Raw genomic sequence first — 18115 nt, forward strand, 5'->3', positions numbered from 1 at the left:
TTTTGAATAATAATTCTGTAATTATTTCTATAACTATTACTTCCAATAGAAATACAAAATTAAATAAAAAATTACTCTAGTTCACAAAAGATAATTTTTAGGTAAATTCTGAAACCTACTGACAAATTAAAACTATCATAACTATTTGAGCAGAATTATTATTTGAATTTTCATAAAACTGCAATTTTTAAAGAGAAATACCAAGAATCACAACAGATTTTGTTTTAAAATTCACAGAATTGAATAGTAAAATAAACATACCCCTGGCTTTTTTATATATGTATTATATATAAATTATATTCCTAGAAAACTGAGTGTATATTTAAAAGGGAAGAAAGGTATAACTGGTTGTATGTTCCACAGATGGCCATGCTAATTTATGACTCATCCTGTGTGCTTTTTTAGGAGACCCCAAATGACACTCCACCATCAAGAGGTGGATACAGGGCTGAGGTTGTATCACAGTAGTAGAGTACTTGCCTAGCCATGTGTGAGGCACTGGGTTCAATTCTCAGCACCACATATAAATAAAGGTAAACTGACAATTTTTAAAAAATTTAAAAAGAGGTGGATCACTTCTCTCTCCATTGGACCTAAGTAGACATTCCTAATTACTTCAATCAACAGAGTGCAGAGGAAGTGACAGTATATGACTTCTTAAGTTAGGTCATGAAAACTAATGCAGATGCCATTTACTTGTCCTATCTGCCTGTCACTCTCTCCCCCCTCAAGATTCACACCCAGTATGCACTAGAAGCTCTGAGCAATATATAGTAAGTCTAGCCACCCTGAAAAGTCACCACAGAAAGATCACGTGGAGAGGGCCCAGAGTTAAAATGCCTAAGGAACTCTGGCTGCACCAGTCCCCTAGCTGTTTGGGTCTTCCAGATGAGGCTCCAGACATTGTGCAGTATCAAAAAGCCATTCCTTACCACGCCATTACCGAAATTGCTGACCCACAGGAGCCAAGAGCATATAAACTGTTTTACACCACTCGATTTTGGGGTAACCATAGTACTGTAACCATAGTAATCAGAACAAAGCAAGTTGAAAACATTTTTTGATGTTTGTTAAATTATAGTTCCCTACAGTACAATGTACCAAAAATAAACTCAAGATAAAACAGAGCTCAATACAATTTTTTAAAAAAAAAGACACTAAAGTGCTCATAAAAAGTTAAACAGCATATTTTACAATTTTAAACAAAGTCTTTATAAGCGTCAAACAAACCTCAGAAGTCACACACATGCCAAGTGGGCACATATATACATAGTAGATAATGAGAGATCAATATGAAAACCCATGACAAATTGCTAACAATGGCTGGAGTGCACAATTTCACATTTTGTTCTTCATGCTTTTGAATTGTTAAATGTGTATTACAACCATGCTGTTAATTTTACACTTTAAACAAGAAGGCTGGAGATGCAACTCATTGATTGAGCAATTTCCTAGCACAAATGAGTCCCTAGTTGGATCCCCAGTACCACAAACAGAACACCAACTAAATATACTATCTTCAGTGCATATTGTAGATATGTCAAGAAAGCCAGTCAGAGATCCCTGAGTAATAAATAAAAATCGACACAAATTCTATAGAAAACACTTGGCAAAATGTTTCAAATGACTTAAAGTCTTTGGCTTGCCTCCAAAAAAATTTTTAAAGTATGCCCCAAAATACTCAATTGTATGTAGTAAAAACAAAAATGTAACTTAATGATGTTGAAAATACAGGCTATGTTAATTCTTAGAGGAAAATACATGTAGTTTAAACATGTAGAAAACATACTGCTAACATGGTAAATATATCATCATTTTATCAAGTAATTTGCAAGGAATTGAAGTATAACATTTTTGCCAAAAAATAATAAATAAATAAGACATATTACAGGAACACTAGAAAGATAATTTCCAAAACAAGACAGCACTTTGTAGTTGTCCAAATTTTTTGCACTATGTATTAATTCTAAGGAGCAGCTAGGTGAATAGGAGCACTTAAAATAAAATATAAGCACTAGAGATAATGTACATATCACTTAAAATTAAAACTGAAAAATAAAAACATGAGGGACCTAAGCAAGTGTCTACAGAAATCAACTTTCAAATTATTTTGCTAACAGTGTATATGGCTACTACTTACTTTTTACAGTCTTACTTTTTAAAATCCTTACACTGCGTTATATTATGCTTATGAAAACATACTTTTACCCAGGTATACTCTTTATGCCACATGCCTGATATTAGTAGCATCTAATCTACATCATCTGCCTTACCACAGGAAGATGACCAAAAGTATCAGAATTTCAACCCTAGCTAATAGTAAATGTCCACACAATGGTTCAGTTCCTCAACAAGATCTAAAGTATGTCTCCAACATGTTATCACAAAAAAAAAAAAAAAAGTAAAATGCACTAACAAAGTATCCATTCCGCACTTAAAGGTGTATCCTGAACTAACCATGCAGCTCTTAAGGTGAGACTTGGCTAAGGAAAGGGCATAGGGAAAATATATTGACAGAAATAAATAAAAACTCTGTTTGCAACTACTGTCCTAATTTTCATATTTTGTATCTCTAAGTTCATTTTCCACAAAGTACCATAACATTAACATTCATGAGCTCATAACTGATGTGCAGATTTCTTTAAAAGGAATCATTTAAACACACAATGACAACAACTAGTTAAAAAAAAATCTACAATTCATGGTTTTAAAGAATATTTCAGGAAAACCATTAATGCACACAAAAACACATCCAAATCCTTTCTTGGTTCCCACAGTTCAAATGCCAACAAAACCACTGAACAGCTGTGAAACAGACTATCCCTGAGAATTGGAAGAGTAAACAAAGCAACCTACTCCACTACCAACATGAGCACTATAGAATTTTTAATGAGAATGCAACTGACTTTAAAAGTTGATGTTTAAAGAAAACATTAAACAGAAAAATGGCATTAAATAACAAGGTCAAAATTTTACTGACCTCTTATGGTAGGTAGTAAGTATCTTCCTGATACTACATTCACCAAATTCATTCTCATAAAACCAATAATCCCGACAAGATTTATTCCTTAAAATTTTCATTTCAGGTGTGGTGGCACACATCTGAAATCCCAGCAACTCAGGAGGCTCAGCGAAAAGAATCAAAAGTTTGATACCAGCCTCAGCAACTTAGCAAGACCCTGTCTCAAAATAAAAAATAAAAAGAGCTGGGGGCGCTGGGGATGTGGCTCAAGCGGTAGTGCGCTCACCTGGCACGCGCGGGGCGCTGGGTTTGATCCTCAGCACCAGTTAAAAATAAAATAAAGATGTTGTGTCCACCGAAAACTAAAAAATAAATATTAAAAAATTCTCTCTCTCTCTCTCTCTTTAAAAAAAAAAAGGGGGGGCGGAGGGCTGGGGATATGACTCAATGGTTAAGTGTCCCTGAGTTACATCTCTGTACCCCCTCCCCCCAAAAAAAGAAAAACAAATTTTAACTTCAAAACACATTTCATCTTGCTATAGAATGCCATAGTACCTAATATATTACCCTAGAGAGATAATTAATGCTCTTTTCTTGTGAAGACATCTGCCACCAATAAATGAACCACCTGATAATAGCTTTTGATTCATTCTTTTAAAACTCAAATGACCATCTGCTCTAAGTTTTAATGGCATCTCTCGAAGTTCAATAACTTAGAGAATTATCATAGCTGAAGTCTTTCTTGCAAACTTTTGTGAAAACCGTAAAGCATGCTAGTTAATATCAATAACCATAAGCTCTTGAGAAAAGCAAAAAAAGCTCAGATTCACAAAGTAGTGATTAAAGGTAAATATTAAATTTCCCTATAGACCAAGGAAAATATTAAATTTCCCTATAGACCCCATATCAATTTATATTCTCACTTTATACATGTAAATAATAAAACTATTTAACCTTTCAAAACATTTCCCCATAGAAAAGATGACAGAAAACTAGAGTTTTCAATACAAACAGTTCAGTCTATTAAGCACTTCAATATGGAAAAAGACTATCTAAATTAGCAATTATTTAATAGCAAAAAAAAGAAAGAAAACAACCTAATTGTTCATTAACAAGAAAATGGCTATATATATTAGGTATACAATAAAATACTTAAAATAGATTTTTGAACAGCCACAAAATTCAAAAAGAATCCTTCAATCATAATGCTGAGTATTTTTAAATTACAGAAGAATACAGTGTAACAAATATAGTACTACGTACTGTTTACATAGAAAGACATGACATTTAAATAATATAAAACATAACTCAGGAATAACAAAAAACTAACCTGATAGTTAACATAGGACAGGAAGAAAGACAATGTAACTGGAGAGCAATACACATACAGTGTTCAAATATATTAGTAGTGCTTAGTTTCTACAACAGTATATTTGCTAATATTACTGACTTATCTACTTGGCTATTTAAAATATTATATGATAAATTTTAAAGCTTTCTAAAAATAAAAACAGTTGAGCAGGGGCTGGGGCTCAGCAGTAGTGCACTTGCCTGGCACGTGTGAGGCACTGGGTTCAATTCTCAGCACCACATATAAATAAATAAAGGTCTATCAACAAATGAAAATTAAAACTAAAAAATTAAAAAAAAAAAAAACAACAGCTGAGCACACCTATAATCCCAGCTGGGGAGGCTATGCCAGTAAACCACAAGCTCAAGGCCAGCCTGGGCAATTTAGCAAAAGCCCATCTCAAAAATAAGATAAAAAAGGGTCTGGAATAAGGCTGAGTAATAGATTGTTCAGGGTCCAATCCCTGGTATCACAAAAAAATAAAGTAAAAAATCTTCAGTAGACTAGTATGGTGCCTAGCTAATCCACTAAAATTCTTGCCCAAATTAAAAGACTTCATCTAACATTAAAAAGAATTTATACCAGTCACGATGGCATACACCTGTAATCCCAGTGGCTCGAAAGGCTGAGGCAGGAAGATCACAAATTCAAAGCCAGCCTCAGCAACTTAGTGAAACCCTGTCTCAAAATAAAAAATAAAAAGGGCCAAGGATGACTCAATGGCTAAGTGCTCCTAGAGCCAATCCCTGGTACCAAAAAACAAATAGAATTTGGGCTGGGGCTGTAGCTCAGTGGTAGAGTACTTGCCTAGCACATGTGAGACACTGGGTTCGAGCCTCAGCACCACATAAAAACAAAATAAAGGTATTGTGTCCACCTATACACTATTAAAAGAATTTACAATTCTTTAACAATTATCAAATGTAATTAGTTACTGTGGCATAATTTTATGTCATTCAACCAACGAAGAAATTCTACTTCTGATTTATAGATTCATCGACTTTAACCATAGGGCTGGGGATTTAGCTCAGTGACAAAGTACTTGCTTAGCACTGGGGGTGGGGAGGGGCACACACACACACACACACACAAAAAAAAAAAAAAAAACTTTAACCCCAAATCACATGTGACAAAAAATTATTACAGATTAATGTAGGTTAACCAAACTCCAGTATCCATCTTTATTCTCCTGAACTATCAAATTACTAATTCCTTTAGAAATAGTCTCAACTATAATTAAAACTCTTAATGAGGGCAAGGCCTTTGTGACCTACCAGCTGGTTGGTATATTCCACATTCCTGACTCTTGAGAAATACTAAATTAAAGAAAATAAGATTGTTGTGATTAACAATACCAGCCACTATTTACTACTACCAAGTTTAGTGCTATACTTTTTTTTTTTTTTTTTTTTGGTACTAGGGATTGAACCCAGGGGCGCTAATCCACAGAAACACATCCCCAGCCCTTTTTGTATTTTTTATTTAAAGGCAGGGTCTCACCGAGTTGCTTAGGGTTTCATTAAATTGTTGAGGCTGGCTCCTCAGCCTCAGAAGCCGTGTGGCCACCAAACCCAGCTATATTTTTATTTAACCCTTTGGACACTACTTAAATAGGCATTATCATTCCTGTTTTATAGGTGAAGAAAATGAAGCCCTTGCCTAAAGATACAGATTAGTAAATTCAAGGTGGATCTTACAAACTTTAGAGTGCTTCAGTCTATCATGGGTACTCCTCTCCCAACTTAAATCGTCTAAAGAATGATAACATATCTAGGGCATCTTGTTAATATAATTTATTAAATCCTACTCTAATATTTAATTTCAAAGAAATACATTTTAATCAAAAGATTCCTTTTAAAATTAATTTCAACAATATAAAAGAGAAATACACCATCTACTTCCAGCCAATATTTTTTTTCATGATGGGGGGTACTGGGCATTGAACCCAGAGGCACTTTACCACTGAGCCACATCTCCAATCCTTTTTATTTTTTTTTAAGACAGGTTCTCACTAAATTGCTTAGGGCCTAACTAAATTGCTGAGGCTGGCCTCGAACTTGCAATCCTCCTGCCTCAGCAGGAGGACTACAATCCTGAGCCACTGGGATTACAGGCATGTGCCACCAGACCTGGCTTCCAACCAATTTTTAATATGCATTAAGAAAATTTCTTTGACACTATCGCCCCAAAATCTACAACCCTCCCATCATATCTTTTCTATTTTTGTAATCTCAGCTACTCTGTTGTAAGTACACACAATAAAATTATAACCAGGCCATATTCAGTCCAAACAAAAGAAACAAGTAGTCAAAATAGGTGTACAATTGGAAATTTTAGTAATATATTTGCATTTTTAGCATTTGTTACACAAGAGTAAGAAATTAATTGAGTGAAACATAAGAATTTCATTTTATGGGTGAAGAATTGAGGTTCAAATTAGGGAAAGAAAAAAGAAGACTACTACTAATACTATCACACACACCAAAAAAGTTCCCACATACCACCCCATTTGTTGCTGGTTTTTTGTTTTCTTCTGTTTTCTGGGGGCAGGGACAGGCTGGGGATTGAACTCAGATGCAATTTACCACTGAGATACATCCCGAGCTCTTCTTATTTTCATACAGTCTCACTAAATTAATGAGGCTGGCCTCAAACTTGGACTCCTCCTGCCTTAGCCTCCAGAGTCACTGGAATTACAGGCATGCACCCCATGCCCAGGCATTTCTTGTTTTAAAAGGAACAAGATTATCATCAAGAGGATAAATTCACCAGGCATGGAGGCACATACCTATAATCCGAGCAACTTGGGAGAGTGAGGCAGGATTCCAAATTCAAGACCAGTCTCAACAACTTAGCAAGACACTGTCTCAAAACAAAAATTAAAAAAGAAACAAACAGTCTAAACAGGGCATGATAGTACACTCCTATAATCCCAACTACTTAAGAGGCTGATCCAGGAGGATCACTTGAGCCCATCATTAGTTTAAGATGAGCCTGAGCAATATAGCAAGACCCTGTCTCAACCAAAAAAAAAAAAAAAAAGTTATTTAAATTCTAATTTTTAAGTTAGCCACAAACTCATTTAGTGATAAAATCTAACCTGATCAAACAAGGGGCTACATACAGTATATAGTCTTTTTCCCCTTAGAGTTATTCATATGCTTCATTGCAGAAATATTAATGTACTTGATTTGCGGGTATTGCTGTAGGCCTCTGTGTGTTATGTGATAAAGATACCATAAAATAATTCTAAAATTCAAAAGCTTATAAACTCAGTCCCAAGCATCCTGAATAAGGAGTTTAAACTTCCATTAAAACTTCTATTTTTGGGCTGGGGTTGTGGCTCAGCGGTAGAGCACTCGCCTACCACGTGCGAGCGAGGCTCTGGGTTCGATCCTCAGCACCACATTAAAATAAATAAATAAAATAAAGGTATTGTGCCCAACTACAACTAAAAAATATATATTAAAAAAAGAAGATCAAGAAGACTTTTAAAAATATATATAAAAAACTTCTACTTTTGCTGGCACAGTGGCACATGCCTGTAATCCCAGAAGTTCAGAAGGCTAAAGCAGGAGGATCAAAGTTCAAAGCCAGCCTCAACAATTTAGTAAGACCCTAATTGAGATCCTGTCTCAGAATAAAAAATAAAAATGGTTAGGGATGTGGCTCTGTGGTTAAGTGGCCTTGGATTCAATCCCAGAACCAACAACAACAACAAAAAAAACTACTTTCATTTTTTTTCTCTAAAAACACAAGAATAAAATTGAGTTTTACTTACTGTATATTAACCAACTGTCATAGCACCTTCACTGGGTCACTATAAATAATCATACATCACATTTGAAACCCAAGATACAGTGAAAGTGAGTAGAAATTTGAGAACATGAGGTGCTAACAACTGCCCTCAAGCACCTCCAGCATATTAACATATGCTGCAGCTTTGGGGCACTTAGGCTGACTTGTGCAGTGTGTCCTAATGATACACAAATCACTGATTATCTTGAGATAAGAACTTACAGAGTCAAAATTTTAATTTTTTTTTATAATAGTATTCTGGGCTGGAGCTGGGGCCCAGTGGAAGAGTGCTCACCTAGCATGCATTAGGCACTGGGTTTGATCCTCAGCACTACATAAAAATAAAATAATAAAATAAAAATATTGTGCCCACATATAACTAAAAGTAAATATTTTAAAATAACAATAATAGTATTCTAAATTTGCACAACTTTTCTGGGATGAAAAGTATTTGTAAATGAAATGCTCCTTGGAAGATATTTTTTTAAATTATATCCATTTAGGGACTGGGTTGTGGTTCAGAGGTAGAGTGCTCGCCTACCATGCGTGAGGCACAGGGTTCAATCCTCAGCACCACATAAAAATAAAGATATTGTGTCCACCTATAACTAAAAAATAAAAATATATATATCCATTTAATCTATCCCAGGTATTGTCTTTAAAAAAATGAAAAAATACTGTCCCAAAGAAACTAATAAGAAAACTTATGTTTAAAGATGTTTCCAAGCAGAGTACAGTGGTGCACGCCTGTAATCCCATTGACTCAAGAGGCTGAGAGACAGGAGAATTACAAATCAAGAACATCCCTGGCATCTTCGTGAGACCCTCAGCAACTTAGCAAGACCCTGTCTCAAAACAAAAAGAGCTGGAGATAGAGTTCAGTGATAAAGCACCCCTGGAGATTCAATCTCCAGTACCCAAAAAAATAAACTTTTAATAATAATACATTTCCTTCATTATATAGTTTACAACACTGGAAATGAGGTATATTGCTAATAAATTCTCATGTTTGCGTCCTTAAAAGAAAATAATTTTTACTTAATTTTAAATTTAGTGGACTTTTAATCATTTGTTCAAAATATATAAATGAAAGACCTTCCAATTAATTTGTAAGAAATTACTAGCAACACAAAAGATAGGACACTAAGAGCTAAATTTCAGTTTTTACTTAACTAGTAAATAGAATGAAAAAAGAAGTAGTCGGCCCTCTGTATCTATGGGTTCCAGATCCTACAATAGTCCCTACTGTCCCTGACCACATACACACAAACATTAAATGTAAAACTTTTCTCATAAAAGAAAAGGAAATACTATCTACCATCTGATAGTTGAGTAGATATGATATGATGGCAGATATAATGGCAGATATTACGTCATATCTGCCAAGGAAGAGCTTGGCTGCAAGAGTTTAAAATGACTGGGATTTTGAGCTAATCTGTATGGAACAAAGAAAAACTAAAAGATTAAGGACCCTAGTACTACTTTGATAGTAAAGGCTAACCACCTCAACCTGGAGAACCTAATGCCTCATATGTAGCTCAATAAACTGCTTTCACAGCAAACAAGTTTCTCACAGGAATGATACTTTTTCTTTTCTTTTTTTTTTTTAATATTTTTTTTTTTAGTTTTCGGTGGACACAACATCTTTATTTTATGTGGTGCTGAGGATCGAACCCAGCGCCCCGCACATGCCAGGCGAGCGCGTTACCACTTAAGCCACATCCCCAGCCCCTCTTATAAAACGCTAAATATAACTATAAATAAGAAACTACCTGTTACATATTACATACACACACACACACACACACACACAGAAAAATCATAAATGTCTAACAATAGTGTTACATTAAGTTAAGCAGATAATCATACTACGCACTAGAGTAAGACTTCTCATCTTCAACACTAAATGGACCAGAGAGCTAGTTTTGAGAGAAGTATTTTGAACTTAGAAATAAATACACAAATTACTACTCAGGTTGTTTGGGAGTGGGAGGGAAAGTGTAGTAAAATTAAGTAATTTTCAGGCCTCCAAGGACTCTTAACTATTTCTTAAAAAAAAAAAAACAAAAAAAAAACTTTTTTTTAAAAAGAGAGAGGACAAAGGGAAAGACATGAGATATAAGATATGAGAGACAGTAATAAGAAAGTACTGTTTTTGTATTTGTTGCTACTGTTGTTGTTAAGAGACAAGGTCTTACTACATTGGCGAGGTTGGTCTCAAACTCTTGGACTCAAATGATTCCTCTATCTCAGTATCCTGACTAGCAGCAACTGCAGGTGCAAACCACCATGCCCAACTCAATGCTTAAATTTTAAGTCCAGTAAATTACTAATAATGTAACTGTGAAGTTTAATGGCCTTTTGGGAGTTACAGGGCCTTTTACATGTTATACCACTAGCCCTTGAAATTTAATGCAGTTTTCAGAGCAAGTTCTAAAATATAATGAAAGATCATATATTTATGGGGAAGAAAGAGAGCAAAAACAATGCAAACTATTTGGGACTAATTTTCCTGATAATTTCCATAAAACCAAGGCAAATGGAATAGGTAAGAAATGTGGAGCATAGGAAATTAAAGAGACTACTTCATTTTCTACATGTATAGAACACAAATTTTTCAGTTTGTTAAATATTAAACAGTAACCACTATGAGAACAGGAAAAAAAGTGATATTTCCAACTCACTGAGAAAAATATACATTAAAATTTAAAAAGTAAGACAGCAGTAAACTAAAAAATATATACCAGTTATAATAAATACAAACAAGGTAAATTCTATTAAAAGCAATGAATCTCAAAATCAGTGTACACAATATTTAATCATGTCATTTACAAGAGAATTTCCTATAATAAATTAACAAATAAGTTAAACACAAGCCAGGCAGAGTAGACATGCATCTGTGATCCTCACATGCATGGAATTCCAGTGAGTTGGGAGGCTGAGGCAGGAGGATCACAAGTTCAAGGCTAGCCTCATCAATTTAGCGAGACGCAGTCTCAGAATAAAAAATAAAAAGGGCTGAGGATGTAGCTGGGTAAAGAAGCCCAGGTTCAATCCCCAGTACAGCAAAAACAAAAGAAAAAAAGTGTACAGAAAGATTATACATATACACACACAAGGATGTTTGTTGCAGCATTGTTTAAAATGTCAGAAAGGTGCTGGTGATGTAGTTCAGTGGTAGAGTGCTTGCCCCATAGAACATGTGAGGTCCTTCATTCAATCCCCAGTTGCCATTACCCCCTCGCCAGCAAGGAGGACACGACACAGGATTCTTCTCTCAGCAGTTTATTCAGGCTTTTAATTATGTGTCTGTGGAAGCTTCTCTTACTACTACTACTACTACTACTACTACTACTACTACTACTACTACTGCTACTACTGCTACTACTGCTACTACTGCTACTGCTACTTCTACTACCTCACTCGAGCGTCCCAGCCTTGATAAAGCACATCAAGCCCCAATGCACAACTGCCACGTGGATCTTTTTCATAGGGTGTTTTACAGCTACGTGCCAACTCTCCCAAAATAAGGAGTTGTTTATCACAGGCCACGGCGCTTATCAGCGCCATCTTGTAATGGCGACCACAGTCCGCTGACACGGCTCACCACAGTTCCCCCTTTTTGTTTTACTAAGACAATACAGGCGAGAGTAGAGGTCCTATCCCACTGTGCAGAAGTGGCTGCATAGTATGGCTCAGCCCTAAGGAGGCGCCTTCCCCAGATCTGACTCCATATCAGCCGACGCCTTTTTTCGCGGGGCGGGGCATGGACGCGTCAAACCCGCATGCAATAGGACATGCTCTCCTTGAGGTCCACTGTAGGATCACTCAAGTGCAGTGCCTGCCTCACATCCTGTATCGTGACGATGGTGAACATAAGGGGATAGCTGGGACTACCTCTGTAGGACAACCACAATTAAGTTGGCGACACCCTGAGAGAAAGGCACGGGCTTTAAAGCCATAGTTAAAGACCAGTGTGGAAACCCTTCTGCGTGCAATGGCAACAAGACCTGCAGAGTACAAGGGCTTTCCAGCACTAGAAGAAAGACAAAAGAAGGACATGTCATTCCCAGTGCAATGTTAAAATAACTTGGGGTGCAACGACCATGTCAAAGGCACTAGTGTGGAAACCCATCTGCGTGCAATGGCAGCAAGGCCTGCAGAGTGCAAGGGCTTTCCAACACTAAGAGAATAATGAGGAAAGACATGTCAATCCCAGTGCAATGTTATAATAACTTGGGGTGCAATGACCATGTCAAAGATTTACTGTTTAAGATGCGCAAGCCAGACTTGAGGTGAGTTGCCATTTTCTAAAGCAGCAAGAGCTTGGACGAGCATTGCCTTGTCTAGAGCAATGCGAGCCTTAAGGCGACAGAGAAGCCACAAACAAAGTATCACACCAAAGCAACATACTGCCCCCAAAATGCTTACTCCCACCCACTATTTAAACAAGGAAAAAGCAGAAGATATCCAATTAGTGAATTGACCCAAAGTCACGGGATCAACACGGGTGTTATTCAAGACAGCTATCTGAGTCAGTTGAGACTGGATCATGTCTTCCGCCGCCATGGACCAATTCCCGGCCAAATAGTCACTGATGATGCGGGAAGCATTCCTGGAATCATTAAATCTGACAGAGGTTATACACAAATGCGCACATTGGTCAATGCAACCCAAAAGTACCAGGTCAGACAATTTTTTTTATCTGAGCTTGAAGTATATCTATTCTTTGGTTAGCAGCTAAAATCCCTGACAAAATATGTTGATTAATATATTTTGAGATTTGAGTATGGTGGAAGTTTGTTGAATAACATTATTAATAGTGGCAGCAGTTTGCACCCGGCTGGCCGTGGCTACTCCGGCCGTAACTGCTGCAGCAGCAGACACTGCTACGGCTGTCACTATAGCTGCTGTGATTTTGAGCAGCCTGTTCTACTGCACCCTCTAACATGAATGCTCTCCAATCTAGATATTTTCCCGGGGAGACACAGGCTTGGATTAAGCCAGCCCAATCTGAGGGGGTCATGCAGAATCTAGTCAGTCCTTCCACCTGAGTAAGGGTGAAAGCAGCATCTATGCCATAAGTACGGACAGATTCTGCCAAGGTTTTAATTATTTTAAAACCTAAAGGCTCATGATATCTTCCCCTATTATTGTCCTGAAAAACTGGGTATGCTAGTCCCATGTCTGTATTAACTGTTCTCCACACTTGAGAATGAAAAGTCCTCGCGGAGCCTTGGACTCCTCCCACGTACGGGGGCAGAGCAATGGGTGGATCTATGGGTGGAACATCAGGTATAGAGCTCTCCTCTAGGTTCTCAACTTCCTCCCCAGAACTGGATTTATTACCCTTCTCACAGCAGGCTTTTACATCTGTTGTTTCCCATTTTTTCTTTCTTATCTTAGTCTTACGTAGTTGTTGTAATAACTTGTCCAATTCCTTAGAACTGTCCGAGCTGCTTGTGTCCTTGGGAGTTTTTAACTCAGTCAAGTCCGGATAGAGCCTTCTCCTCTGTTCAACTTCAGACTCCCTTGTCTGTTCACCACTCTTACTCCTAATAACTTTTTGCTACCTCGCTATGTGACTCCTCCGATTTTTCTTCATGCAATTGCTCAAGAACGGCCTGACCCTCGCTCACAGCTTTCTGGCATTTACCATCCATTATACACCCCCTCACTAATTTCCAAAGCGGAATGGTACTGCCCTTTAAAGTTCCTTGTTTGTAAGCGAAATCCAGGTCTTTCCCTAATTTGTCCCAACTGGGAATCGTGAGACTCCCTGAAAAAGCAAACCAAGGAGCTACAGAGTCAGTCTCTTCTAAAAACCTCTGTAATGTGCTCCGCTTCACTTTAAGTCCCTTAGAACGCAGTAACCCATCCAAGGCCAGCAAAATTGGGCTTGAGGAAGTAGCACCCATACTGCTCCAAGCAGTGTAAAGAAAGTACAAACCCCCGCTCTCTCCTTATTTACAGAGGAGCGTCTTATTTTATTATTTTTCCCCTGCTCTCTCTTTATCTACAGAGGAGCGTCTTATTTTATTATTTTTCCCCCGCTCTCTCTTTATCTACAGAGGAGCGTCTTATTTTATTATTTTTCCCCCCGCTCTCTCTTTATCTACAGAGGAGCATCTTATTTATTATTTTTCCCCCACTCTCTCTTTATCTACAGAGGTGCGTCTTATTTTATTATTTTTTCCCCCGCTCTCTCTTTAATTACCGAGGAGCGCCCCGCTTTCATTTGTGGATTCCCACTTTACCTGGGAACTTACCGGTGCACCACCCTGATTGCTGAAAGTTCTGGATCCTGGGTTCGAGGAGGTGTTCCACGTCCTCGCCACCAACTGCCATTACCCCCTCGCCAGCAAGGAGGACACGACACAGGATTCTTCTCTCAGCAGTTTATTCAGGCCTTTAATTATGTGTCTCTGGAAGCTTCTCTTACTACTACTACTACTACTACTACTACTGCTACTACTGCTACTTCTACTACCTCACCCGAGCGCCCCAGCCTTGATAAAGCACATCAAGCCCCAATGCACAACTGCCACGTGGATCTTTTTCATAGGGTGTTTTACAGCTACGTGCCAACTCTCCCAAAATAAGGAGTTGTTTATCACAGGCCACGGCGCTTATCAGCACCATCTTGTAATGGCGACCACAGTCCAGTGACACGGCTCACCACACCCAGTATCACAAAAAATAATATGACCAAAAAAAGAAAACAATATAAAAGAATGATTAAATAAAACTGTTTTTAACTACTATATACTATGTACCTACTAAAAAAAGTAATACAGATTATATTCTGTCACAGAAAGATATCCAAGACAAAAATATGCAAAAAAAAAAAAATGCTGAAGAACAACACATTTAGGCAAAGAAGAGAGGAGTATACATATATATTTCTTTATAAGTAGATAAGTTTAAGGCATAAAAATAATTGTCACTTTACTATATAAGGAATACCTATTAAATTATTTGTAAGAAAAACAAAACATATCAAGTAGGAATAAGCACAAAACTATAGTGTCACCTTATGTACTCACCCAACCATAGACTGAAAATTTTATACAGGCAAAGCCACCATGTCTATACTAAATTTGTACAGACTTTTTCCTTGTCATTATTCCCTAAACAACAAAGTATAACAACTATTTATACAGCATTTTCTTTGTAATTAAATACTATAAGTAATCTAGAGATTAATATATACAGGAGAATATGCATAAGTTATATGCAAATATTGCCCCACTTTATATGAGGGACTTGAGTATCCTTGGATTTCGGTATCTTCAGGGGTTCCTGGAATCAATCCTCTGAAGATACCAAGGTACAACTATACAGTAAAATCTCAGCTGTACAAAAATAAGGAAATCACAAGCACTGGACATTTCATTTCTAAACTAGATATTTAAATTTTATAAACAATTTTCACACAGGAAAAGTATTATAGATAGTGATCATTTCTGAACTACTGAACTGTACTTGAAAGAATGACAAAGGAGAAAAGCAATAAACTAGAAGAAAAGCAATACGCTAGATGTTCATCCCTACTATCTGCCATTCACTAACTTTGTGATGAAACAAATTTTTTAATCCAGGTAAGCCTGAGTTACCTTTTATCTATTTTAGGATATTACCTCTCTAACCTCAGATCAAATAAGTCAAAAAACCCTTTGAAAAACACATTTTGTACAGAAAATATTTATTTATAGCCATAGATTAAGTTTCTAAAAGATAAAAATATAACACACACACCTTTCTCTCAAACTACTAATTTAGTGCAAAAGGCAATTACATCATAGCATACTTACTGTAACAGAAGCACAAGTGCACTGATCACAATGGCTAGCAATCAAAAAGGGTGAGAAGAATTCCTGGTGGGTTAGCTACCTGAGAACACATTAAAAAGGAAATATCTAATCTAATCAGAAGAATATGGCTATTAAGTACAGTACTAGAAACATACATTAAGGTAGCATTACACTTGCAAAAAAACATGTATATCAGAAAGCTGTTACATGTTCCTTTTGTAAGGGGGACAGGGATACTGGAGATTGAACTCAAGGCCTCATACTCTGCTACTGAACTATATCCCCAGTCCCTTTTACTTTTTAGGGTCTCACTAAGTTGCTGAGGCCAGCCTGGAATTTATAAGCCTCCTGCCTTAGCCTCTCTGGTACGTGGGATTACAGCATGTGCCATCACACCTGCCTAACTTTATTTCTTTGTGTACACTCTTCTCCCAGACTACCAGCCTACTTTCAGAAACATATATTACTCTAACAATAAATCAAGGTTTGAAATCTGCTGAAGGGAGAAGTGAAAACAGAAAGTCTGTGCATCTCAACTAGAAAGATAGTCACTTAATTTCCTGCTAATCAAAGTGTGTCCTTGAGTAATATGTCCATTACCTAGGAACTTATTAAAAATACTCCTGCAGAATCACAGAGCTACTGAATCAGAAGCTGCATTTTAAAAGGTCCCCAGGATATCTGTGTTTCCTCTTTGTAAAGTTTAACTATCCCATAATATAAATTTGAGAAGTACTGACATACAAGTCTATTACCTGATTTAATGAAGTGCTCAACCAAAATGTAATCTAGTGGTAGTTAGGCATGCTTGAGGCCCTGGGTTCAATCCCCACTAAAAATGAATAAATAAACAGATAAATAAATCATCATTTAAAACATAGTATTTTCTGACAGAAGTAAATAAGAAAAGCCATTTTGTAGACATCTTTAAAATAAGCAGGATCCTTAGAAAAATCAAGATTTCCTTGCAGGTGCCATTACCAAGAAATATCTCACAATATTCACAGATCTGGCATCCTATTCCCCATTGTTCCCCCAAATCCTGTTTTATCCTAATGCTCTATTCTCTGACAATACCCTTTTCTACTACAGTTCTAGAAACAAATTAGAAAAGGAAAACATGAGGATTATTAATCCGTTTTCTTTCCCACCCCCATCCCTGTCAAATAGAGTCAGCACTTTTAAATTTTTAAATGAATACAAACATCTGAATAGTTTATCCACATGTGACCTGAGAAATGGTCTTTACTAGGGATGGAAATAAAAGATTAAGAGCTACCCCTAAAACAGCTTGGACCAACTATGACTGGAAAGCTAATTTTGAATAAACTTATTTTAAGGACTACAGATGTAGCTCATTGGTACAGTATTTGCTACAATAAACTTGATTTTCTTTACCTCTAAGTTTTTATTATTCATACCAAGAATAACAGGAAAAAAAAAAAAGAACCTCTATAAGAAATCCAAATAGTCTTCATTCTCTTTGGTAACAACACTGTAGTCAAGTGATCACAAAACCAGCACAAGTAAAAACATATTTTCCCCCAAATCCTATAAATTAGTATCTACATGATACAATGTCAACTATACCTACTTGATTATAGACTTCACAAAATTAACATCAATTAACTAAATAATAACATATTTCCACAACCTTCTTGCTGACTACAATTTAGCCAAAAGTATATGGATACAAGATTCAAGTTTTATCACTCAAATATATACCAAATGTTCCTCTTTGTAAGGTTTAACTATCCAGAACATAAATTCAAACACATATTTCCTGAAAGAAAAAAACATATATACCAAAATATTTCAGACCCACATACAACCCCCAGTTAAAAATCTCTAATATGTGATAAGAGTCTAAGAGAAAGATCCTAAATGACACGATCACTCCAGAATCCTTAACCCTCAGAAAAGTTTCAACAAATTTTATATTAAAGGTCAACCATTTCTTAATTCCCAAACATACTGTGATAAAATTTCTGTCCATTCAATGTGGGTATAAGTAGAGCACAAATAATGAATAATCACTGGGTGCAGTGGCATGACTATAATTGCAGCTACCAAGGAAGCTGAGGCAGGGGGATCACTTGAGTCCAACAGTTTTAACTCAACATCAGCAATTTAGTGAGATACTGTCTCAAAATAAATAAAATAAAATGAAAAGGGCCGAGGATGTAGCTC

The 18115-nt window shown here is 36.6% G+C and overlaps 1 protein-coding gene across 4 annotated transcripts in view; it reads right to left on the reverse strand.

The window, feature by feature from the left end:
- Mib1 (MIB E3 ubiquitin protein ligase 1) overlaps window positions 1-18115 on the reverse strand; it is a 172756-nt gene that overhangs the window by 149778 nt on the left and 4863 nt on the right. Inside the window, exon 1 of one of the 4 annotated variants that reach the window (XM_078030284.1) lies at window positions 14381-14907. The exons of the other annotated variants lie outside the window; for them this stretch is intronic. Coding sequence (XP_077886410.1) covers window positions 14381-14459 — 79 coding nt within the window. The 5' untranslated portion in view covers window positions 14460-14907. Of the gene's footprint in view, window positions 1-14380; window positions 14908-18115 lie in introns of those variants that run through there. 4 annotated transcript variants of the gene reach the window in all.

The sequence above is a fragment of the Ictidomys tridecemlineatus genome, chromosome 13, assembly GCF_052094955.1.
Source record: "Ictidomys tridecemlineatus isolate mIctTri1 chromosome 13, mIctTri1.hap1, whole genome shotgun sequence".
Taxonomy (NCBI): domain Eukaryota; kingdom Metazoa; phylum Chordata; class Mammalia; order Rodentia; family Sciuridae; genus Ictidomys; species Ictidomys tridecemlineatus.